The sequence below is a fragment of the Enhydra lutris genome, unplaced genomic scaffold, assembly GCF_002288905.1.
Source record: "Enhydra lutris kenyoni isolate GAN:26980312 unplaced genomic scaffold, ASM228890v2 scaffoldscaffold21, whole genome shotgun sequence".
Taxonomy (NCBI): domain Eukaryota; kingdom Metazoa; phylum Chordata; class Mammalia; order Carnivora; family Mustelidae; genus Enhydra; species Enhydra lutris.
The window spans coordinates 27831229-27856546 of NW_019154105.1; the positions used below are offsets into that span (position 1 = coordinate 27831229).

The 25318-nt window shown below is 38.1% G+C and overlaps 1 protein-coding gene across 3 annotated transcripts in view; it reads left to right on the top strand.

Annotated features, from left to right (window-relative positions):
- Positions 1-25318, top strand: part of LOC111148913 (FRY like transcription coactivator) — a 262986-nt gene that overhangs the window by 119230 nt on the left and 118438 nt on the right. For all 3 annotated transcript variants that reach the window (XM_022505700.1, XM_022505701.1, XM_022505702.1), the window contains exons 5-7: positions 11397-11450; positions 14545-14684; positions 15629-15725. In XM_022505700.1, coding sequence (XP_022361408.1) covers positions 11397-11450; positions 14545-14684; positions 15629-15725 — 291 coding nt within the window. The remainder of the gene's footprint in view (positions 1-11396; positions 11451-14544; positions 14685-15628; positions 15726-25318) is intronic.

The following is a 25318-nucleotide window of genomic DNA, read 5'->3' on the forward strand; positions in this document are numbered from 1 at the left end:
TAGTAAAGTGATGATCTAGAAAGCTGTAATGACTTCAGACTGGACCTTGTTAAGTCACTGCAGGTCACCAGAGAACAAAAATGGATTTTACCAACAGGAATTGTTGAGACCAGATAAAAACATAAGAGAAAATAAAGGTAAATCTAGAATATTCTGCAAGTTGATGATACTGCAGTCGCCAAACTTATAATAAAACTGTAAACTTCTTTTTAGACATAGAGTGCATGCATAAGGCAAACTTAAGCGTACTGAGAAGCTCCATGTGATTAGAGCTTACGGTAAAGAGGAAGGAAGAGAAAGAATGAAAACAAATATTTGAGTCAGATTCTGAAGGGCTGTCAAGGCTGTTGTGATAGATAATACAGTGGACACTCATAGGGAGAAGAGATTAAAAGCAGAGGGTAGAGGGGGCCCTGGCTGGCTTAGTGGGTACAGCATATGACTCTTAATCTCTGGGTAGTGAGTTTAAGCCCCATGTTGGGTGTTGAGATTACTTTAAAAATACAGTCTTTAACGGCAGAGACTACTGTTTAGTTGTTGTATATAATTCAGGCTGGAATGAAAAGAGTCTTGAATTAGGGCATTAACAGTGGCGTGTTTGAAGAAGAGAGTAGGATAACAGAATTAGTAGAACTCAACAAACAGGAGTAGGTGTTTCAAGGGAAAGTGAAGGTTAAAAGTTCTTTGACATGTTAGAAGAGACAATATTAGATTAAAGAACACGAGAATGTTATTGGGGTAGGAAAGGAGAATAAGATAATTTTTCTTGTGTGAATGATAAGCTCGAGATACTGGTAATGTAAACCACGTGGAATTACTTTATTGGTAGCTGAGAATTCTTTGTCAGTGACCAGAAATGATGACCGGAAATAGAGATTTTGGCATCATCTATGAGAGAGAGTGGTAAAGCCAAGAGAGCAGATGATGATCAAGAGAGAGTGTAGAATGGTATTATTACTGTCAAATGATATGGAGGGAAAGAGTACAATGAACAGTGAGAGAAGTTACTGGACTTGGGAATTAAACAGCCTGAGAACAGTTTTAGTAGGGTGATACAACTTTAGGAACTCCCTTTGGGAGTTTGAAGGGGTTGGATCTGTGATGTATCAAGACCACAGTGTCAGTTAAAATTAGGATGGTCACAATGAAGATGGAGGTGGGGTATGTCACCGCTGGAATTTACTTACTCCTTACGCAACTGGGTTAGGGATAGGTTTTCACCAGCGATCTGAGACCCCAGGGGTTTGTTCCTTGCCTGAAGCTCAAAGCCACGGAATGGCAGAATGAGAAGTTAGGCACACTAATGGCTTCAGAGTCTGTATACTTACTCACTTTGCTGTACTTCCTGCCTAGGAAGGAAGTGGGGAAAGGAACAGAAGAGAGAACAGGTGATAATCTAAGAAGGGTGGGAAGTTGAAGGAGGTAATGTTCTGTGTTCTTAATTCCTACTTCACTAAGAAAAGTAACATGGCTAAGATTGCAAAGGGATGTGAATGGGTCTGCACATGCCTGCAAGCTAGTTTCTTGCTGTCTTTAAGTAGAGAAGAAACTACTGTGAAGAAAGCAGCTCCGCAAAAAGTGTTTGGGGTACGGTAAATAATAATATATAAGAGAGCATTAGCCACAATGTATGTTTTAAAACAGCAGCTCACTGTATTCCATTTAAATCATTCCACAGTTGCTTTCTATGTACCACATTAATGATTTTGTTTTGATCGGTGCGTATACATTTACAGCAGTTCCCCCTTAGAAACAAGGTTTATAAGGACTTGTAGGTATGAATTAATGGTTATGAGGTTTGATTATTGATGTGCTTAATCTATAAAGTGTTATTTTCTTCATCGGTGCTCTGTGAATTACTCTATAGTATGCTACAGTAGCTTGTTTAACCGACATACAGTAAGAAAGGGAACCACTTTAAAAAAAAAGAAACATTAAAAAAGTTTTTGGAATATGGTCACTAGTTGATAATACTGTATTATAAACTTGAAATTTGCTGAGAGTAGACCTTAAATGTTCTCATCCCCCCCCCCAAAAAGGTAAATATGTAAAGTGATTGACATGTTAATTAACTCAATGTGTACATACACCAAATCATCACATTGGACACTTCAAACACATTATAGTTACATTTGTCAGTTCTATCTCAGTAAACCTGAAAAAAAGAAAAATGTTTATGAAAAATTTCAAGTTATATATAAAAGTATAGATTATAGTGTAATGAACCCTTTAGGACCCATTGCCTGGCTTCAACAGCTTTCTTTCTTTCCTTGTTTTTTTAGGTTTTTTGTTTTTTAAGATTTTATTTATGTATGTATTTATTTATTTATTTATTTTAGAGTTTATTTATTTATTTGGCAGAGAGGCAGGCAGAGAGTGAGAGGGAAGCAGGCTCTCCGCTGAGCAGAGAGCCCGATACGGGGCTCGATCCCAGGACCCTGAAATCATGACCTGAGCTGGAGGCAGATGCTTAACTCACCTGCCACCCAGGTGCCCTCTATTTATTTATTTTTTAAAGATTTTATTTCTTTATATAAATAAAAGAGAGAGAGAGAGTGAGCACAAGTGGTGGGAGGGACAGAGGGAAAGGGAGAAGCAGACCCCTGCTGAGCAGGGAGCACCTTAAGGGGCTCAATTCCAGGACCTCAAGATCATGGCCTGAGCTGAAGGCAGATGCTTAACTGATTAAGCCATCCAGGCGCCACTAAGGATTTTGTTTTTTAAGTCATCTCTTTTCCCAACATGGGGCTCAAACTCACAACCCTGATATCAAGAGTTACACCTTCCACCGACTGAGCCAGCCAGGCACCCCTGGCTTCAGCAACTTTCAACTTGCACAGCACTTTTAAAAAACACTCTACCTATTTTATAAAATATTTATTTATTTATTATTTTATAAAATATTTAATAAATAGCAACATGTGGTATGGTCCTGTCAGCTCTCAAATATTGTATGTTAAAGGAAGATTAATTTTGACATATAAAGTTCTTGAGAGTAAAAGTGTTACAAGAAAATATGGGTGAAATTACCTAATTTGAGTTTATAAAATGGTGATTTTATATCTTCCTCCTTTCTTTTTCTTCCAATGCCGTGGTCACTATCCTAGCTCAGGGTCAGCTTCGCTCATAGTAGGTCATTGCAATAACCAGTAAGTAAGTGTTTTGTCACCTTTCCATTTGTCTTGCTCTCACCAGACTTTGCTTCATCTAAAACAAATACTATTACCTTTTTCCTTTAAAAGTCTTGCTGACTTTTTGTTGCCGTGGAATGAATTCAAGTTCTTGGTGGGTCGTTCTGGCCTCTTCACAGTCTTATTACAATTTGTATAATGTCTCATGACTCTCTTACCCTCATGTCTCTATGACACTTAACATATCCTCTATATATTCTTTTGTCCTGGTGTGTTCTTCCTTTTCTCTTGATCCAAAATACTCTTAACTCTTCTCTATTTTAAGCCTCTACTCATCCTTCCAGACTTCCCACATGTTCCCTTTCTCACAGTGATTCTCTTCAACCTGTACGAATCTTCGTTTTATCATCATAATTTTTCATACTCCTAGATTCTGACATTGTCCTGTTAATTGCTTATGTGTTTATCTCCTCTGACGTGAGCTGCTTAATACCAGGACCCAGGTCTCCTTTGCCTTTTTACAGTCCTGCCTGTGGTGGTAGATGCCCAGTAGAAGGTGAGGGTGAAGAGTCGTATTTTAACTTGACTTTAGCCTTACAGAACATCACTGTGTCGTGTACTCTTTGTTCTCTAACAAAATAGAATATCCTCATTCTAGCCATAGCTTTTAATAGTTCTTTTATAACAGTCTGATGCTGACTATATTTTATTCTGTAATTTAGTAGCTAATTAAAGAGACATCTGCTATGTAGTCTGAGATTATAAAACTTGGTGAACAGTGGTGAGGTTTCCATCAGAAAATTGATGTTTTTACCCCACCATTGTACTTAGAAGAAACACTCCCTGCTTACTCTTCCTGACATACCAGGAAATCCCCAGTGTAATGGACTGTAGCAAACAAGGACAAAGTCTGTTAAGCATCCGACTCATGGTTTCAGCTCAGGTCATGATCTCAGGGTCCTGGGAAGGAGCCCCACATTGGGCTCTGGGCATAGGGTGGAGTCTGCTTTGTCCCTCTCCTTCTGCTCCTCCCCTGCCCCCCCGACCCCAGAATAAATTAAAATTTTTTTTTTCAAAAATTTTAATCTAATCTTTAAAAAAAATTAGACAATGATACATTTAATCTAATACTCTGACAGTGTTGATATTATAGCTTTAAATTTGTTTATCGTGATTTCATTTATTGTGAAATTTATTCAGTATTTTTATTTTAGTTAAAACAACCATCTAAGATGAGTCTCTTGAGTTCTTGAATGAAACTCTTGCAGGCTCACTTCAAAGAAACTAGCATCCATGGATTGTTACATAAAAGGATACTAGCATGTCTCATCATCAGTCGGACAGAAAGTTACATAAAAACGTAGAAGCACAGATGTGAAGGGATTTTGCTAAAAGAGTTAATCTACCACTAAATGAGAGACCTGGCCTTCTCATTCTCATATTGGAAGCCATAATAAAATTAGTGGAGCTTGATTTTTAGCCACAACTTCGTTTTCATTTTAGGGGGAAGACTGGGGAAGGAAGGCAATCACTGATTGAAATTGCAGTTTGCAAACCACAATCCAGTACCTTAGGTCTCTTCCCCCCTGAAAGGAGGTGGATCAATTCTTGGTTAATGATCCAGGCACGCTCTAGCTTATCTGTTAATCTTTTAGATTGCCAGTGACTAGAAAAGAAGATAAGAAAAAAGGCTTTAACCAATCACCTGCTCATTTAGACTTCATTTGGTTTAGGCCCAGCATTTTTACAGCTTCGAAATAGCCAGTATTTTTTTTTTTTAGAATATTAAGTACATATATGTAATTAAAAAAAAATTTCTCCTCATATGATCTGTTTCTTCTTCTTTTTTTTTTTTTTTAAAGATTTTATTTATTTATTTGACAGAGAGAGATCACAAGTAGACAAAGAGGCAGGCGGAGAGGGAGAGAGGGAAGCAGGCTCCCTGCCAAGCAAAGAGCCCGATGCGGGACTCGATCCCAGGACCCTGAGATCATGACCCGAGCCGAAGGCAGCGGCTTAACCCACTGAGCCACCCAGGCGCCCTGATCTGTTTCTTCTAAAAGTTTTGCCTTCTCCTTACATGTATGCCTGTTGTAATTTGTTCTATTTTATAACCACGGCATAAAACAGACCAGAAACCTGGGTGGATAGGCCTTTTTGACTGTGGTCTTCAGTGTGTAATCATCTGAATGAATCATCAATGTCAGGTCTATTTCTGGGGTCTGTCAGGGTCCCTAGGGAAGGTCCTTCCAGTACCCCAGATGGGAGGCTTTAGCTGATGACCTAGAGGTCTCGAGGCTGAAGATAACTGGGTTTGTTGGTATTTGGTACATAGATGTTTACTTGAGCTCCCTGTCTTCAGTGTGTTATCTTGTCTTCGACTGTAGCGTCCCCCAGTCAGCATTTCTGTTTCGCCCTGTCCTGAGAAGGACAACTGTTCCATGGGGAAGGTGAAAAGACAGAGCTGGTGAAGGGAAGGAAAGGGAGGGTCTCAGTTTTCCTTAATCCTTCAACCAGCCCTCTTGTTTTTGACTCCACCTTTACCTATACTTTCAGAGCACTGAAGTTCTCCAAATCCACAGGAATTGCAAAGTACTGACGGGATTATCTTTCTCCACCCTGTGTGGCAAGCTCACCCACTTTCCCCCTGTTGTGACTCAAATGTCATCTTCTCAGTGGTCCTTCTGTCTAAAATCTCACCCTGCATTCCAGCCTCCTATCCTGAAATCTATCTAAGAGAATAGACATTTTAGTTGGTTCTCTCATTAGACTTTTAGCTTCATGGGGATGAGGATTATTTTCCATTTTGCTCATGGTTGTGTCTCTAGAGCCTAGAACTGTGCCTGGCATACCGTACACTCAGTAAATAATTCAGGTGAATGAGTGAGTGGCCGTGTGGAGAATAGACACCCAACTTTCCCCCTTGCCTACTTAGGACGCACTCTTGTTGGCTGAAATGTCTTGGCTGGGCTTTACTGTCTCTCGCATTCTCTCTACCCTTTGGTTTTAATTTTTAAGTCTTCTAAAAATTCTTTTACTGTTGTCTTGGTCGGGTTTTAGGAGAGAATGGAGGCTGTGTGTGTGTTAAGCCTGCTCTCTTTAATTGCAAATTGTTGAGGTATTTCCACATCATTGTTAACACTACCAGAATCCTTTCAGTAAATGCTCTTGCTGTCCCTGCAGGCTACATGCTGCTCTTGGTACATATGTGCTACTTAAAGAATCAAATTAGAACATAAAGATTGGGAACCTTAGAATATTCGATCTTTAGATTTTTTTTTTCTTTTCTTTTCTTTTTAAGATTTATTTATTGATTTATTTATTTGGGCGGGGGCATAGAGAGAGGGAGAGAGAATCCCAAGCAGACTCCCTACTGAGTGTGGAGCCCACTGCAGGGCTCTGTTCTGCAACCCCGAGGTGCATGACCTGGGCTGAACTCAAGAGTTGGAAGCGCAACTGACTGAACCACCCAGGCGCCCCTCATTGTTAGTTTTTTATATTATTATGAAATAATGACATTATAAAAAGTGGAAATAGTTCTAAATTTCATGTAACAAGAGTAAGGACTCTTACTTGCATTCTATATCAAGATAAACACTGTCCACAGTTTGTAGTCTATCATTTTCCATGTCTGTTATCCCTCTCTGTAGCATCTGCCACCTTTTTTAAAAATATTTTTTATTTTTAACCTTTTTTGCCACCTTTTTTAAAAGCACAAATGGGAGGTTTTATATGTGTGTGTTTGTGTGTGTGTATTTCTGTACTTACATATTTTGAACAAAGTAAATTGGAGATTATTCTGCATTAGCCTGTCTAAACTTGCCTCGTTCTTTTTAATAGTTCAATATTATTTTTTTCCTTTTTTAAAAATTTAATAGTTCAATATTGTTTTATTAATTTTTAAAAAAGATTTTATTTATTTATTTGACAGAGAGAGAGAGAGACCACAAGTAGGCAGAAAGGCAGGCAGAGAGAGAGAGGGAGAAGCAGGTTCCCTGCAGAGCAGAGAGCCCGATGCGGGGCTCGATACCAGGACCCCGAGATCATGACCTGAGCCAAAGGCAGAGGCTTAAGCCACTGAGCCACCCAGGCATCCCTGTTCAATATTATTTTGATAAAAGAATGTAACATGATGTTTTTTACTAGTCTCTATTGATAGTCGGTTTGGGAATTACCTTAATTTAGGGCTACTTTAAAAAAATATGGTAAAAAAAATATGGTAAACATTCTTGCACAAAAGGCTTTGCATATGTGCATGAAGATAGAGAATAATTTCTATTCTTTTTTGTTGTTATAATGGGTTGCTTATGCTATAAACATTTTTCAAGGGTGTATCTTTTTAAATGTCTTATTGGAAGACACCCCGACTGCTTCCGCAATGATAAGGGTGTCCTCAATCACCCTATGCTTAAATTGAGAGGTTAGTACAGATTTCTTGGTTACTAATTTCTATTTAGTACAGTACACTTGTTTTATGTTTTTGTACTTATGGTAACTTGAGTATTCTTTTGCATTCAAAAATCATTTCTGAGTTCTTCTTCTGGGAAAAATAGTCTACTTCCATTTCTTGGTTTAGGGAAAGCTCAGGGAGGATGTCAGATCTTTGAGGAAACATGAGCTTGTTGAGAAATAAAATATGTTAATATGAAACAACATTTTGTTTCTGAAAAGCTCTCCATTGTGCTTGGCCATTACTCTAGTGTATAAACATGTTATTTGAGTAATAAACCATTTAGGTCAGCAGTCCTCAAGATATCACTGAAGACCTTTAGACAGAGTGTAAAAGGGGATTAAATAAGTGCGAAGAAGCCACTTACTGTCTCCCCCAACCTCCCATTTTAAATAGTTCATATGAGGATAGTAGAGGCCCTTTAGCTCACTATTTTTCAAACTTCTAGATACTTTTAGAAATGGTGTTCTATGGAACTGCTATAAGACTTTGTGTTTTACTGAAATTTTAGAGCTAATTGGTATCATCCATATGGTTGTGCAGAATCATCGTGTTGGATATAAATGATGTCTAGGTTGGTTCTTGAAATACAGAACTTGTCCTGCAAGATGATCACCCAAGTGTGCTTAGCCTGTGAAGGCCCAAGTACCAAGGACACGCCAAAAACCTATCCTTATTAAGAAGGTAAAGTGCCCCAGAATTCAGGCACTTTCCTGATCTCGTTTAAATTAGTTAGAAACAGGTTGCACTGATAGCCAGACTGGGAGTTTTTACAATTTCACTGGCAAATATACTTGCGGGTGTATTTCCATCAAGATTAGCCATGAATGCCAGAAAGTGATAGGACTCTACCAGGTAAAGAAACTTCAAAATATACGTATTTCTAAATTCTCATTTCTTTCAAAGAAGGATGTTTGTTTTTCTTTGATACATGTTTAATATGTATTTAAAATTCAATAAAAAAGCCTAACATAGAGAAGTTTAGAAAATCATCCTAAAAATCAACAAAACAGCCATCGTGTATTTGAATATAACCCTAGCTGTCTCCTGTATTTAGTAAGTAAGTTAGGTAAGGATAGGTGGGGTTGCCGGCAAGGCAAGTAGGTAGGAAGACGCATGGAAGGGATCACACTGTCTGTGCTATCTTAATTTAAATTCATTATGTTATAAATTTTGTTTGAATTAAACAGAACAAAAAGAAACAAACTAGAATGATTTAACTTCTGAATTTCAGGTAACATTTTCTTTTATAGAAAGAACAGTTCTTGAGAGATCTTTAAAGTTGGGGCACCTGGGTGGCTCAGTTGGTTAAGCATGTGCCTTTAGCTCAGGTCATGATCCTGGGGTCCTGGGATCGAGTCCCGCATTGGGCTCCCTGTTCGGTGGGGAGCCTGCTTCTCCTTCTCCCTCTGCCGCTGTCCCTGCTCATGCTCGCTGTCTCTCTGTAAAATAAATAAATAAAATCTTAAAAAAAAAAAAAAAGATCTTTGAAGCTAAATGTAAAGAAATAAACATGTGTACATGGAGGTTTAGTGACAACTAGATTTGAAAATGAGGAAATTAAATCACTTCTTCATAATTCATGATTTTGTTTAGTTACATTGTTTTTTTCTCATATTTTAAAACACGTCTGTTCTGTAACCATAACTTTCATGGTTGTACCCTACATTGTTCTAAAATTAAATGAATTTGCTGGATTACCACCAAGCATGGGAAACTCAAGAACAACCCTCAAGTTTAAGAATGAGAGGAAGTAATTTACGTTCTTTGTACAAAATACAGAAAATAAATGTAAACTAATTGTTCAACCACAAAACAACCTGTTATTCTGTTTTTATTACTAAGGTGTGGTAAATATGTTTCTGGAGCTTTAAATGTATTTATATGTATAATACCACCATATATGCATTTTATCCTTTTATAGGAGAATTAAATGTTATTCTCTAATTTGATTAATACATTGAGAACATTTTCCCAATCTACCAATTTAGTTCTACCTGTCACTACTCTAATGTGTAGCTATATCATGATTTTTTGACCCAAATTCCCCATTGTTGTACTTTGATGTTATTTCTTATTTTTGACTGCTTAATGTCCCTTTATGTGCTTTTTATAAATGTGGAACACATTACCCCCCACTCACCCTGGATCAAAGAGGAAATTAAATCAGAAATGATGTTTTTACTAGGATTCTCCAGAGAAACATAACCAATAGGTTGTGTGTGTGCGTGCATGCGCGCGTGTGTGTGTGTGTGTGTGTGTGTGTATGTATGTGTGTGTATAAAAAGATATTTATTGGAAGGCATTGGCTCACATGATCCTAGAGGTTGAGAAGTCCCTTGGTCTGCAGTGGGCAGGCGGGGGACCCAGGAGAGCAGGTGGTGTGAGCTCCAGCCTGAAAGCCAGTCCAAGAAGAGCTCCTGTTTCAGTTTGATATGGGAAAAGTGGTAGGGCTGGGCTAGCCTGATGCTCCAGCTCAGTGTAGTCAGGCAGGAGGAGTCCATCTTACTCCAGGAAGGGTTGCCATTTTGGCTCACCTCGGGTTTTCAGCCTGTTGGCTGAAGTCCACCCACATGAGGGAGTCTCAGTCTACTTGCTTAACTCAGTTCACCAGTTCAAATGTTAATCTCATCCCAAAACATCCTCACAGGCAAACCCAGAAGATGCTATCACAGGGTGCCCTGTAACATAAAATTAACCATCACAGTGTCCAGTGTCGATCAAAATTTCTGTCTGTCTAGGATTTACTTTGCTCCCTCTTCCTCTCAATCCATTGCAACGTAGTATCACAGCCCATTCCTTCACTCCTTTGTTTTCTACTGTGTGGAGGCCCCTTTATGTCCCAATGTCATCCATCCATCCATCCTTCCTTCCTTTCTTCCTTCCTTCCATCCATCCATCCTTCCATCCTTCCAGAGAGGGAGAGAGTGGGGGGAGAGAGAGAATCTTGACGTGAGGCTGGAGCTCATGACCCTGAGATCATGACCTGAGCCAAAATCAAGAGTGGGATGCTTAACTGACTGAGCCACCCAGGTGCCCCGCCATGACACTCTGTCTATACTAACTTTAGACACTGATCTGGACTGACCTCTTTTGAGTCATTTCTTCATACAAGCAAAGAAGAGTGCACATACAGGTGAGAGGGTAGAGAGTTTACTATCAGTTACGTCCCCCAGGCCCACTGGGTGAAGGGTAAAGGGTCTAAGCTTTCCACAGTGAGTCCTCTGAGCGCTCTTTGGGTCACAGATGTTGCTTGCTCATAGTAGGAACTCAGTATGTGTATTTTCAGCAAATAAATGAACAGAACAAATAGAAAGTTAAAAAAAAAATTCCAGTACTGTTGTGTGCTGAAGGAATACACAACACTAAATTAGAAGATTAAATTAATAGGAAGCAACCATACTGAAAGGTCACCTCATGAAAGTATCATGTTTCACTGTCAGTATCTTGCTCTTTCTTTATGTAGTACTCTTTTCCCTTGGCTTCTGTGATATGCAATTTAAAATGGTACAAAAATCTATGTAGTAACAACTTTCCATCCCGAGCCCCCAACCCTCCCTTTATTCTAACTGTCCAATTTCTTTCCCCATGTGCAAACACATATTTCTTTCTTTTTTTTTTTAAAAAAAGGTAGTCTGTGTATTTAGTAGCAAGTGTGTGTGTGTGTGTGTGAGAGAGAGAGAGAGTCTTACCTTTGTTTAAAATAAATCTAATTACAAATGAAAACAAAAACACAACCAACTCATGAATCTGCTTTTCATATATAAGATTTCTAATATTTTGTATATATACTTTTTTTTTTTTTTTAACCATAGGAGAAGCCATTGTCTAGATCTCTTCAAAGAGGTGAAGATCTTCAGTTTGACCAGGTATGCCAATATTGGGGGGATATTTTTTCTCCAAAGGAAAATGTTTATTCTAAGAGTCTGGTCCAAATAAATCCAATATTAAGAAATTGTTTTATTTTGTTTAGTGAACCTTTATATACACATTAGATTCAGTCTGAAATTGGTAGTTTGTTTTTTAACAAATAGAAGGAGTTTTGAGCTATGACCTTTATAGTTCATGGAATGATCTGTGAACTTGATTGGTTTCTGTCATTTATTTATTTACTATTTTAAGATTTTATTTATTTGATACAGAGAGAGAGAGAGAGAGAGAGAGTGTAAGCAGGGGGAGTAGGAAAGGGAGAGGGAGAAGGAAGCCCCCTACTGAACAGGGAGCCTGATGTAGGTCTTAATCCCAGAACCCTGGGATTATGACCTGAGCTGAAGGCAGATGCTTAATTGACTGAGCCACCCAGGCACCCCAGTTTCTGTCATTTAGCATCTGAAAACTTTTTACTTTTCATTGGTAATCTCTTTATTGTGTCCTTTGAAATTTTCTTTAAATGTTTCCAGTTACATACCTCAATCTTGTGTACCAATTCATAAAATTTTTACATAATAATATTTTACCCTTTTTTTTTTTTTTTAAAGAGAGGGAGAGAAAGTGGTGGGTAAGGAGCAGAGGGAGAGAGAGAATCTTAGGCAGGCTCAATGCCCAGTGTGGAGCCCGATATGGAGCTCTGTGTCACAGCCCTGAGATCATGACCTGAGCCAAAATCAAGAGTCAGACACTTAACCTACTGAGCCACCCAGGTACCCCATAATATTTTACCTTTTAATGTTTGGTTTTGTCTCTTTGGGGCTATCAGAACCTTAAAATAGAACATTAATATTTAAAATTGAGTGCAGTATTCCTAGGATGTTAATTCTTTCCTCTTGCTGAGATTAAATGTTTGATCAAGTGTTATTTTTGTCATAATTATGTTCATTCAAGAATTATTTTGTTATATATTGTTTGCAAAAACCAATAACCCAGATTAGCTATTTGTTTCTAGTATTCCTGTACTACTTTTCTCATAATTATATATCTAGAAAACAGAAATTTATGTTCATGTTCATCTCATTGACTAGATAAAGATGACTGGCTACAATTACCTGATAGAGACTTAACAGCATATTGCGTTTCTGGACTCTAGCCCAGTTCTGAATCAGAGTTACCAAGAGCAGGCCTCCAGCACCTGTATTTTACAATTGATCCCTGGGGGATTCTTAGTGAGTAGCCATTGACCTAAGAAGAAACCATAGATAGGAAGCCTAGTTTCTGTTAAAGTAACGTCATGATCACTTTATATAATGCTCACCAAATCTCAGTGTTACTATAAAAGGTTCTAATTATTACAATAATTAATTTTATTTATCTGTTACTAATATATTATTTTAAAGATATTTAGATTATTTAGATCTTAAATCCGCTAATGAATAAATGTATAGTCAGAATTTGAAATTCTATTAAAGTATTTTAAGGAATATTTCCATTTTTTAATGTAAACTATTAATAAAACTTTAAATGGTTATGCCCCATAGTTCAATTTTGTTTTCCCTCCCCCACAATAAAAAACCAGGTGTGGGAGAAACTGTTTTAATATATACTTAAAATAGTAGATGGTATTTTATTGTTCCTTCTTTAGATATTAAAAGGATTTGCTTTGAGTGATCTTTATTGTTTATGAAATACAAATATGAAAAATTAGTTAAATAAAATTAGAATCTTGTTTTTACTTTAATTTTCTATATTAGAAACCATTACCTGTCAAATTATGGTTAATTATAAATAAAAGTATGACTAGAGGAAGGCAGAGATAATGAAAAAGAGAAGAAGAGCTTATACAATCAAATAAACTGTTTTATTCTTTTCTATTTCCTTGGATGAAGTACATTTTGAAATTATATGAATTAGGAAAATTAAAGGTTTAATTCCTGGAGGTACCGATTTATCTTCTTTAACTGACACTTTCTATAATCCTGGACCTGAACAAGACTTGAATATTCCTGTAACCCATCATTTTTTAGTTAAGAAAAACAAAATAAAGCATGTTTGACTGTATACTTTGAAGTATTATTTTTACAAGCAATGAGTTGCATCAGATATGGAAATTCCTATGCAGAGCGATTTTTTTGCTTGAGATCCTTCAGATGAAGAGTGACCTTAGGGACTGCTTGCTAATGATAGCTGGTGTGCCTCTTACTGCCACTGCAGGAACGCTGGGTTCATTCGTGAAATGCATCTGGCATTCACCTAGAATTCGGATGGTTTCCAGGATGCCTCAAATTGAACAACATTTGTTCATCCCACTACGTTTATCTTTACGCTGTCCTCTTGCATATCCTAAGCTTTAAAAGCTTGTTATAGCACGTTTCCAATACGGTCATGTGTGGGTGTCACAAATTAATAATGCAGTTATAACTCTCCATTCTGCGGTAGAGTGACACAAAGTTTACTCTCATACACTTCTCACATAACACAGTCTTCTCCGTTCTTCATCTCTTCTTTCATTCTAGCGGCAATATTTCCAACCTTTTGTTCTCATGAGCATGGAGCAGGAACTGGCCGGGGGAAGGAGGCAGGTGTGGTTTTCTCATGATACGCATACCACTTCCCCCACAGGTATCCTTCTGTATAACCAGAGATGTTACTAAGGGTCATGTTTTTACACACCTGAGTAGTATATAAAGGCAGGAAAAAGGTGGACAGCTTAGCCCACTTTGTTACTTGGATAAACCCCTAATTCTTATTTTTATTTTAAAACACGTTTATTGGGGCACCTGGGTGGCTCAGTGGGTTAAAGCCTCTGCCTTTGGCTCAGGTCATGAGTCCAGGATCCTGGGATCGAGCCCTGCATCGGGCTTTCTGCCTAGCAGGGAGCCTGCTTCCTCTCCTCTCTCTGCCTGCCTCTCTGCCTACTTGTGATCTCTGTCAAATAAATAAAATCTTTAAAAAAAAAAGACACGTTTATTGCATTTGAATTATTCAGTTCATCTTAGAAATATCAGTCATTTCCAAATGATGGCTAATAAAGTTAGGAGTATGATACCTCAATGATGTGTTTTAACTTCCGGTGACATCTTGTGTTTTCAGTTGATAAGCTCTATGAGCTCAGTAGCAGAGCACTGTCTCCCTTCCTTACTTCGCACCTTGTTTGACTGGTACAGACGCCAGAATGGAACTGAAGATGAATCCTATGAGTACAGGCCTCGATCCAGCACAAAGTCTAAGGGGTAAGGGGCTCATTTTCTACTCCTCTACCTAGAATTGAAACGCTTTCAATGAAGGGGGCGTTAGTGTTCTCAACCAAAGACTGGTATTGTTTGATTTCTGAGCAAGAACATGGACTACTTTTGTTATGAAACTGATAATGAAAGCAAAGCATAGTCCATACTTAAGTGTAAATCAGGGGAAGGTACCAGTTAAGGTCGATGGAACTCCATGTTACCGATCACTGGGATAGTCAAATGAATTTCAGGAGCGCCATTTCAGTAGTTCAGTGAGGACCTTTAATGGTTCTAGAAGAAGTTAAAATATTCAAAGAAGGTCCAGTTCATATGGCTTGTGATGGAAGCAATTGTTGTGATACAGGAGGACTGCCAAACCCTGTATTATGATACCGTGAGACTCTCCCTGTTGCTCAAGTCCCCGAATTTCTCTTCCCCTCCTTCAAATTTGCCAGGGAGATGTTGGCTTTGCATAAAACATCCATCTGGGTTCAAGAGATGATCCATAGTTCAGAATTAGGTTTTAGTTGATGCCACCTGTGATTTTTCACATTAGATACGCAGAAAGTTTCCCGGCACTGTATTTTCATTAGAAAAGTTATTATTTTTGTTTCAGTTCTTAATTAAAAAAAAAATACTAATCAAATATGGAGTAATATTAGATTTTCTAAATAAAATTTAAAGTATATTCGTTAACTGATTCCTTTAGAATGGATTTAATTTCTGACAGATACAATAGCGACGTGTTTATCGATACTGTACAAAATACCCAACACGAGAAAGAAAACGAGAGCATACAGACGTTGGGTAATTTAAAAACAACTTGAACTGTCAGTAGCCATAGGACACCATACATACGAGGAGCTCAGGAAATAACCAAACTGTTAACCAATAGCTATTTTAAAATGTATGGTCTTAAATGCAATCCTAATTTGGGGTTCTTGTTGCAGGGATGAACAGCAACGTGAAAGAGATTATCTTCTTGAAAGGAGAGACTTAGCAGTAGATTTCATTTTTTGTTTAGTTTTAGTTGAAGTTCTAAAGCAGGTAAGAAGCTTTCTTTCTGCAGAGTTTGTGTTCCTTATTCTTATTTTGCCTTCACGTTTCATTTACCTTATTTAGGGTGTTACGTCTAAAATTCTGGCCCACGTTAAGTAGATTTCTACAATATAATTACACATCTTTCCGTTGCCCGGGGCTTTCGTGGCCCGTACCTATCACTTCCTATTCTTTTTACCTTTGCAAAATGCCGTTTAAGATAGGAGATCTTGTTAGCAAAATTGAGATGAATAGAAATTGGGTTACATACGGGCTTTTGGCTGTGAATACAGTCTGCCTGTCATCCATCAACTTCAGTCCAGTTTCGAAAAATTTCTCTTCCAAAGTGATCAAGCCTGTGTTCCAACGTGTAATCATCGTGCAGTTACAGTCAAGGGATAGGGACGTGTTGACCTGGGGAACACCGAATTGTCAAGTGCAAGTGCTTTTTGGACAAGTGAAAACCCCTCAGGATAATAGATGTTTCATGTCTATTCAGTGTCTGGTGGGATGCTGGTATCGTGTTCACACTGTGCTTGTGAATGTGACATCTGATGTCCGGCATCCTGTGTATTTGTACTACTCAAAGTCAGTGCAGGTATACCTTTAAATACACCTAAGTCCTTGTACTGATTTTGAAAGTGGGGGTTTTTTTTGGTCATTTTTTTTTTTTTTTATTTACGAAAATCAACTACTTTGTTCAAATGTGTGAAAGTATTTTTTGTTTGTTTGTAGTCTTTAAAAAGCTCTATATCATTCAAAGTCAAGCCATGTATTTCCAGCCACGTACATTGTAATGTTTGAAAAGGTTAGGAAACCTAAAAGAAAAAAAAAATCACATTTTGCATGTGACATATTTGGACAAGGATTTTGTTTTTGTTATACAGAATGAAATAGAATGTATACTACGAAAGCAAATAGCAAATGTTAGATACAGAAGTTAATTGACAGCCAGTTTTTTTTTGACGGAAGCAATATAAAATTATTTGAGTTATTTTTTTTTACACTTTGCCTTTGTTTTTATAATGTATGTGAAAAATCATTGAAATCTGAATAGCTGAAATTCACAAATAAAAATTTGAAATATGAAAAGCAGATAAGTACATTAATCAGTGGTGAAAACCATTTTAATTAATTTGTACCTTTCTTAGAGTTCTTTCTGTAGGTTTAGGAAAGAAATTTGCTGTGGGAGTTGTGCTAATAAACCAGGTTTGCTTTCTGTGATCTCAGTTTCACTGGGATCCTAAGAGCCTGAGGCCAGCATAATTTGGGGTAGAAGAACTTAGGACCAGAGCAGCCATTGACCATGACTGGACTTTGCCTAGGACTCATTGTGGTTGATCTCTAGCATCTCCTGTGTGCTGATGTAGGTCATGTGAGTGATTGGGTAACCAACATTTTGCATTGCCTAGTTAAATAATCCAGGGTTTTTTCTTTGAGCAGGAGAAATTGTAAATTCCCCTAGACATTCAGGCCCGTCTCTGATCTGGCTCCATGGTACCTTTTCTCCTTTGTTTCCCGAGGCATTCTTTTGCTTGCCAATCAGTGTCTCCTCTGAAAGTTGCCCCTCATTGCAGGTTCAGAGCTTCTGTGCACAGATAACCCTATGTAAGTTTTCTCTCTCCTGTTCCCCTTGCTCTCACCTGCTCTCTCCCCTTCCCCGTTCTCTTGGTCTTTATCCTCCTTCCTTCCTCCTCCTCTTAAAAAATAATGTAGATAGCTCTTCTGGTGGAGAAGACCATAGGATTCATAAACTTTCATTGGGCCCATTTTTTAAAGTCCATTCCACAAAATCCCTTCAGATCCATGGTGCACATGGACTCAAAGTGTGGGGAAAAAAGAAGTAGCTCCTTTTTTTTTTTTTTTTTTAAGATTTTATTTATTTATTTGTCAGAGATTTCGAGAGAGAGCAAACACAAGCAGGGGTGTAGCAGGCAAACAGAGAACAGGCTCCCTGCTGAGCAGGGATTCCGATGTGGGACTGGATCCCCAGGACCCTGGGATCATGACCTGAGTCAAAGGCAGCCACCCAGGTGTCCCTACAACAACTTTAATAACTAATCTCTGTTTTTTGGTTCTGCCACCAAATTGTTCCAATCTATAGCAGCCTTTCTACTGTTTTTTCTCTTTTACCATTATCCTCATACTTTCACTCAGATGCACCCATGAAAGAATAAAATCTGTCACAAAGAACAGTGAGATACTTTATTTATTAAAAATCATACATAGGTTTTTTTTTTTCTTTTCCCCAGTAAAAGGGAAGTCTTTTTAGCTTCTTCAAACTAATAAAACCAGAGAAAATGAAGTAAAAATCAATAGAACTTTCTGAAGTATCATGACGATCTAACCCAATTTTCTACCGTGTCAAAGTGATGTAGGGTTTAATAGATCTGGAGACTAATCAGTGTCATATATCTTTAATAGGACTTTTACTTTTGTCCTCCATAAGAGACACATATTAAAACGTGACTCAGTTTTATTTTGATGAGACAGACGGTCCCAGGAGTACTGAAGTATTGATACTTGGTTGGGCCAGTCATAAAGAGGAGTAAATATTCTTTACGGGTTAGTCCTTGACATCCTATATTATAAATTTTTTGTTTCTTGAACAATCTGTTGTGTCTTCATGCGTGTTTAGAATTCTTCACGATGCGTAAAGGCTCTATATCCTTTGTATCAGCCGGTCATTTTAATAAAACTAGGAAACAGCCAGGACAAGTGTTTTCGTTCCAGCTGTCATTTTTTTGCTGCGTAACTTGGATAAGTTATTATTCACTACCTTTTTCCCCCTCTGTAAAAGAGGGATGATAATATCATTTTTGTAGAAGCGTGAGTGTTAAATACAGTAATGCCTGGGACATGGAAAGGGCTCTGTCAGTATATCTGTTATTTTCATTTTGCAGATGAAGAAATGTTCTGAATTTAGTGACTTGCTGATGATTATAAAGTTAGTTCACTTTTTTATTCCAAGTTTTCTGCCATTAATAATAAGAATATTGGTAAAATCAGTGATACAAAATTGGGTGAAATAGGCAGCATCTAGGAAAATTAAAGTTTTAATCATAAATTAGAGAAAGAATTGAGTTAGTGTAAATATGATGAAATGAGTATGATTCATTATGGGAACAAAATTAATTCAAGATGATAGAGGACCTAATTTTATTTTTTCAAGAAAGTCAAACATAATCTTGGGCTCATGGCCAACTACAAATTTTAGCATGTCAATACCAAAGGCTTTCAAATTCATAGTAAAAGCATGTCTAAACGGCAACATCAACATTTAGAAAGTTTGAAGCAATTTTCTTTCCATATGAAATTTTAGTCAGACATTTACTCATTGAAATAAACAAGATTGGGAAACTTGGTTTGTAAACCTTCTCCGGCTCTTGGCTTAGTTTTATTCGTGCTGTTGCAAAGTATTAGAAGGTGGAGTACATCCTTAGTATGTTCAGATTTCACATGTGCATTTTTGATGTGGATGAGTTCCCTGAAGGCTGTGCGGTTATTTGTGATTTTTCTGAGGTTAAATGCATTCCTTCCCCTTGGCACTGAAAGCTGGTCGTTTAGGGAATGAATGAGCCTCATTGACTCCGCAGTGTCCCTATTGTAACCTGATTTTGTTATTTTTCACTTTCGTGATGTGATAAAAGCATTAAAGTTTGGGAGGTGGTGGTGGGAAGGGCCTTGGAATAAAACTCGGGTCATCTTTTTTTTTTTTTTTTTTTTTTAAGTTTTTTAAAGTTTTGTAACCAATCTTTGTATGCAACGTGGGGGCTGGAATGCATGACCCTGAGGTCCAGAGTCCCATGCTTCCTCTGATGAGCCAGCCAGGTGCCCCTGGGTGTTAAGATTCTGCCAGATATATATCCTTCTGGAATGTTGAAGAAGAATTAGTGCTGCTTCTAAAATCACAAATGACAAGGCCTGAAGAAGTCTTGACAGTATGGGTGGGAATATTACTCCAGGCAAGTAGACCTCTTCCTCTGTAAGCGGAAAAGGGGTTCTGCTCCCTGCCCCCCACCACTGTTGCCTTTTTTTTGAAATTCAGTTTGAGAATGTTTTTATTATTATTACTGTTATTACTATTCTTGAAAATAAGGGGAGAAATAGGGATTTCGAGAATGTCTATGCATCCTGATCTTGTTTGTTCTTAAAATTAGGTAAGACCTATTTCTTCTTTCACTTCTATTTCTGGCTACATACAATATGATAAAATTGAAAGCTTTGATTTCTTTTGCCTTTATCAAATGCATTTTTATATGGCAGAAACTGGGCGTGCAGTATTTTCTAGAGAAGTACACATCAGCTTCTGAACTTTAGTTCCCTCATCTGTAAAATAGGGAACCAGTATCTACCTTGTAAGACTCAGTGTTACAAGCGATACTTACAAAAATGCCTATCTAATGCCTGACACACATACACATACCAGGTGTTGATGGTGGCCATAGGAGGGGAATAACTCAGAGTGTAAAGCATGACTAAGCAGTGTCCCTAGCTGTCATTGTTAGACATCAGACATCACTGGACCAAATAAGACAGTTTAGGAGAAATTGCAGGTTTAAGTTAACCTGTATTTCATATCTCTGGCCTAGAGCGCACTGAACATCCCTGTGAGGAAATCCATATGGTAAAACCACAGCACAGAACAGCAAATGGAGTATAAAAATTAAATCACATAAAATGTAGTGATGCATTATTGCAAGGTTAATGAGATGTCTGGGACCCAGCCTGTATAATTAGCGCCATGAATTCTGGAATAGGTTCTAGAAGTCAAAATGCTTGATCCAGGTACAGCCTCTTCCCGACTGGTTTGTCATCCGCTGGTGGTAGGTGTCTGCTCCATTTTAACCATCAGTGGGTAGCCACAGGGCTGACCCAGTGCTCGGGACAGCAGCCTTGATGGTAGTAAGTAACTGTTTCTGTTACCTTAGGGCCTATTAATGGGCCCAGTTGCGGGGAGATCAGGCTGGGAGACGACATCTGCCTCCTTGCTTCTCGAATGGGCCCTGGTTTCCTGCCATTTTCCTTACCAGCCTTTCCCCTCAGTATCTCCATCCTTATATTCTAGCCCCTTTGTGTGGCCTGCTTTCTCAGGAGGTAAGAATTTTGGCCTAGTCCCTTTTAGAAAAAGATGGAAAAGGGGAGAGGACAAGAATCAATGTCCAATTGTATTATGCTCGATTTTTCATTCTCTCAGTACCAGTGATTATAGGGTTCCAGTCTGTTGTCTATGTTTTATAGGTGGGGAAGTGGAAACTTGCTCAAGGTTATATAACTAGTAAAAAGAGAAGCTGTGGCTTGATTAAACTAAGCCAAAATCCACAGTCTTTCTATACTTTTATCATGGTAGTGAAGAAAATGTTTTTATTTATTATATAAAGATTTGATTATAGTTTATTTACAATAAATTTATCAGCTTGGTGTGTATAAATGGAACACTTGGGGAATACTGTTTTGAGTTTCTTCTTAATATAAGAGAATAGTATCATCCTAAAAAGAGGTATTTGGGGTACCAAGTAAAAGATTGTAATGCATCTACTTGATTGATCAGCTACTATTCTGAAATTCCTGTATCAACAAACATGATTGTTACAATTCTATAAGGAAGCGTCTGCCTATAAAAGATTGAAAAGCGGGGCGCCTGGGTGGCTCAGTGGGTTAAAGCCTCTGCCTTCGGCTCAGGTCATGATCCCAGGGTCCTGGGATCGAGTCCCGCATCGGGCTCTCTGCTCAGCAGGAGCCTGCTTCCTCCTCTCTCTCTGCCTGCCTCTCTGCCTACTTGTGATCTCTGTCAAATAAGTAAATAAAATATTAAAAAAAAAGATTGAAAAGCTTTTAAAAAAATTTTTTTTAAGATTTTATTTATTTGGGGCGCCTGGGTGGCTCAGTGGGTTAAGGCCTCTGCCTTCGGCTCAGGTCATGATCTCAGAGTCCTGGGATCGAGTCCCACATCGGACTCTCTGCTCAGCGGGGAGCCTGCTTCCTCCTCTCTCTCTGCCTGCCTCTCTGCCTACTTGTAATCTCTGTCTGTCAAATAAATAAATAAAATCTTAAAAAAAAATTTTTAAGATTTTATTTATTTGTCAGAAAGAGAGAGAGCACACAAGCAGGGAGAGAGGCAGGCAGAGGGAGAAGCAGGCTCTCCGAAGAGCGAGGAGCCCAATGTGGGACTTGATCCCAGAACCCTGGAGTCATGACCTGAGCTGAAAGGAGACGCTTAACCGACTGAGCCACCCAGGTGTCCCTGGAAAGGTTGTTTCGTTGTTGTTGCTGTTTTTTTTTAAGATTTTGCTTATTTATTTGAGAGAGAGAGAGAAGGAGCCAGGGGGAGAAGGAGAAGCAGCCTCCCTGCTGAGCAGGGAGCCTGACCTGGGGCTCGATCCTGGGACCCTGGGATCATGACCTCAGCCAAAAGCAGATGCTTAACCCACTGAGCCACCCAGGTGCACCTGAAACATTTCTTATAATTTATATAGTCAATCATAAAATTCCTAGTTAACTATTTCTAATGGCTAAAGAAATTCTGGCTTTAAAATTTCATCTTCCAATGTGGGATGAAGGTTAAGATTATTCTTGTAGAGTGTGAATTCTGTAGAATAAATTCAGTTTCTGTGCAATTTATTAACACGGGATTTTCAATCTCAGCTTCTACAAACAGATGAATAAATATCTTTCCTCTGTCGTCAGGCTACTACTTTTAAAGGTTCATTGAGAGCTAAGACAGGTAGAGTTTGGATGACAGCTGCTTCCTCACTTAACCCTATTTGATTTTGCAATGGAGCACATTTTCTTCAAACTGGATTCCAGGTACAGGCCTTTAGGACGGTCCCAATTTCTAGGAAATCTGAGACATGCTCTCTCTGATCCTCTTCGGTCAACAACAAATTATCAATCTGCTTAGCCAAGATAAAGCTATAGCCTTCCGTCCTGGAGTTAAAGGTTCACCATGAGCCTTTCCAGCCTTTCATAGCTGCATGCCTCCCTCTGCTTGGACAGCACTTTAAATATAGTGCCAGTATTCTCATTGAGCTGAATAAATGGCAATGAGTAGTTACTGACTGGATTTCTTGTATCTCTTGTCCCTCATTACAGTGTAATCATGGTTACTGTTACTGATGCCTCTCTCCTATTTACTAGATTTGAACTAGCTTCCAATCATTATTCAGGACTAAATTCAGCTCCCTCCTGATAGACTCCTGATTTACCTTTGTAAAAAATAAGTTATCCTGGAGTGACTGGGTGGCTCAGTGGGTTAAAGCCTCTGCCTTCAGCTCAGGTCATGATCTCAGGGTCCTGGGATCGAGCCCTGCATTGGGCTCGTTACTCTGTGGGGAGCCTGCTTCCTCCTCTCTCTTTGCCTGTCTCTCTGCCTACTTGTGATCTCTGTCTGTCAAATAAATAAATAAAATCTTAAAAAAAAAATTATCTTTATTTTAAATTAAAATGTCTCCTTTATCAAACCCTCACGAAACATTCTCTGACCATCTCTGAATAATTAGTGTTCCCTGCTGTTCTTTACCCTAGGCTAGTTTGTGGCTTTCTTGATAAATTAAAATCTCTATTATGATTTTATGCTATTAATGAATTTTTCTCTAATATATATAGTTAAATTTTTTTAAGGAAGTGTGGAATTCCTGTGTGTTTTGTTTTGTTTTGTTTTAATTGGACTTCAGGGCCACAGAATGGGAGAAATCATGATCTTGGTTCAAGATATGCTGTTACCATTGGTCTCTGTGTGGCTGCCTCTGTATTTGTTTACAATATAATGGTTACCTGTGGGCCCCCACATACCTAGAGCTTAAGCCTAATAATATGAATCTCTTCTAGTTCAATCCCTGGCTACCCTCGTACCATTACACTGATCTTTATGTTAATGATTCTCTTTTAAAGATTTTTCATATATGTTTGAATAGTAAGTTTTCCTTGTCTTCGGATTTTCTTAAAGAACATATCATACTATATATTGTCCTCTGGGACTTACTTTTTCACTCAACATTATGTTGCTAGGATTAATCTGTGAAGTGTGCAGCTATACACACTTTCTTAGGTTTTCTTAGGCCTATAATTGCTAGTGTAGTGGAGCCCCACCCTCTTAAGTTTATTCCTGGAGCCCTGCAAATTAAATTGACAACCATCACATGAACAGGAGGAAAGGTGTATTACCAACACATATTGAGGTCTTCATGGGAAAGAAGTTGAAGACATAAAGAATGGTTAGACCCTAAAATTTAACAAAGAGCAACACATTGTGAATGACAAAACAAAGGAAAAGTGTCTGGGCTTCTGGGGGTGGTAAGTTGGGGGAAGGAAAATATGTGGGGGAACTCATGGAAGGTAAGGGCTGTTTAGTAAGTTTGTGCAGTCCTATCTCATTGTCAGCTTTCTGTTTCTGATGATAATGGTTGTTTTCTTGGTATGGGAAAGAGGAGGGGAGACTGCATTTAGGCAGAAAGGGGGAGGCTAGAGAGCTTTTCCTGCACCTGGAAAGTGCAGTTGGCTTCAGCTCAAAATAATTCCCATGCCAAAGTGCCATGTTTTGTGGTGGCATACTTTGATCAGCTTCACTAGATTGTGGGCTGTATAAAATACCGATTTGAACTTAACACCAGCAATGTCTGTGAAACCTCATTTATTTATGTTATCTCTACTATTTGGTATTGTCAGACTTTTCTCCACTGAGTGGGTGTAAAATGATACCTTGTGTATGTTCATTCTCCTTATTACTAATTAAATCAAGCATCTCTTCATACTTATTAGGAATAAGCCCACCCAAGGACAAAAACAGAAAATTGTAAAGCCTTGATAAAAACCTTTAAAGAAGTGAAGAGATATTCCATGTGAATGTAGAAGAATACAGTTAGCCCCAAATTGATCTGTGCATTGACTGCAACTCCAACAGAAATCCTGACAGTTTTTCTGTAACTTTGAAGGGTTACTCTAAGTTGAATATTGAGGAACAATGGGCCAAAAATGGCTAAGCTCTCTCTGAAGAAAAATAAGGGGTACTTTCAGTACCAGACATCAGAACTTATTCATAAAGTCTAATAATGAAGACTACATGATTTTAGTACCAACATATAAAAACTGATAGAACAGTGAGTTCAAAAACAGACCCACACATGTATAGAACTTGAATATATATCAGTGGTGACTTGTGTAATCTTTGATCTATCAGTTCCTCCTTTTGGGCTCTTTCCCATGGAATTACACAAGCATTTAACATTAAATGTACAGGATATTTATTGTATAACATTATGTATACTGATTATTGAAAATCAGAATGAAATGTTCAGCAATAGAAAGCTCATTAAATAAATTACAATACACTGAGTAGTATATGGCCATTGAGAAGAAAGGAGGAACTCTAAGTACTGACATGGAAAGATGCATCATTTTGTTAAGAAACCTAAAGTTTGTATGTATGGGTGTGTGTAGGAAAGAATCTGAAAGGATGTACACCAGGCTATTAGTAGAGATTATAAAAGGGAGATGAGGCAGGGTTTTTACTTCCTGGTTTAAATATTTTGGTTTGTTTTATGTATTAGGAAGTAGCATATAACTTTTAAAGAACCAAGCAAAACAAAGATATTTAAATGACAAAT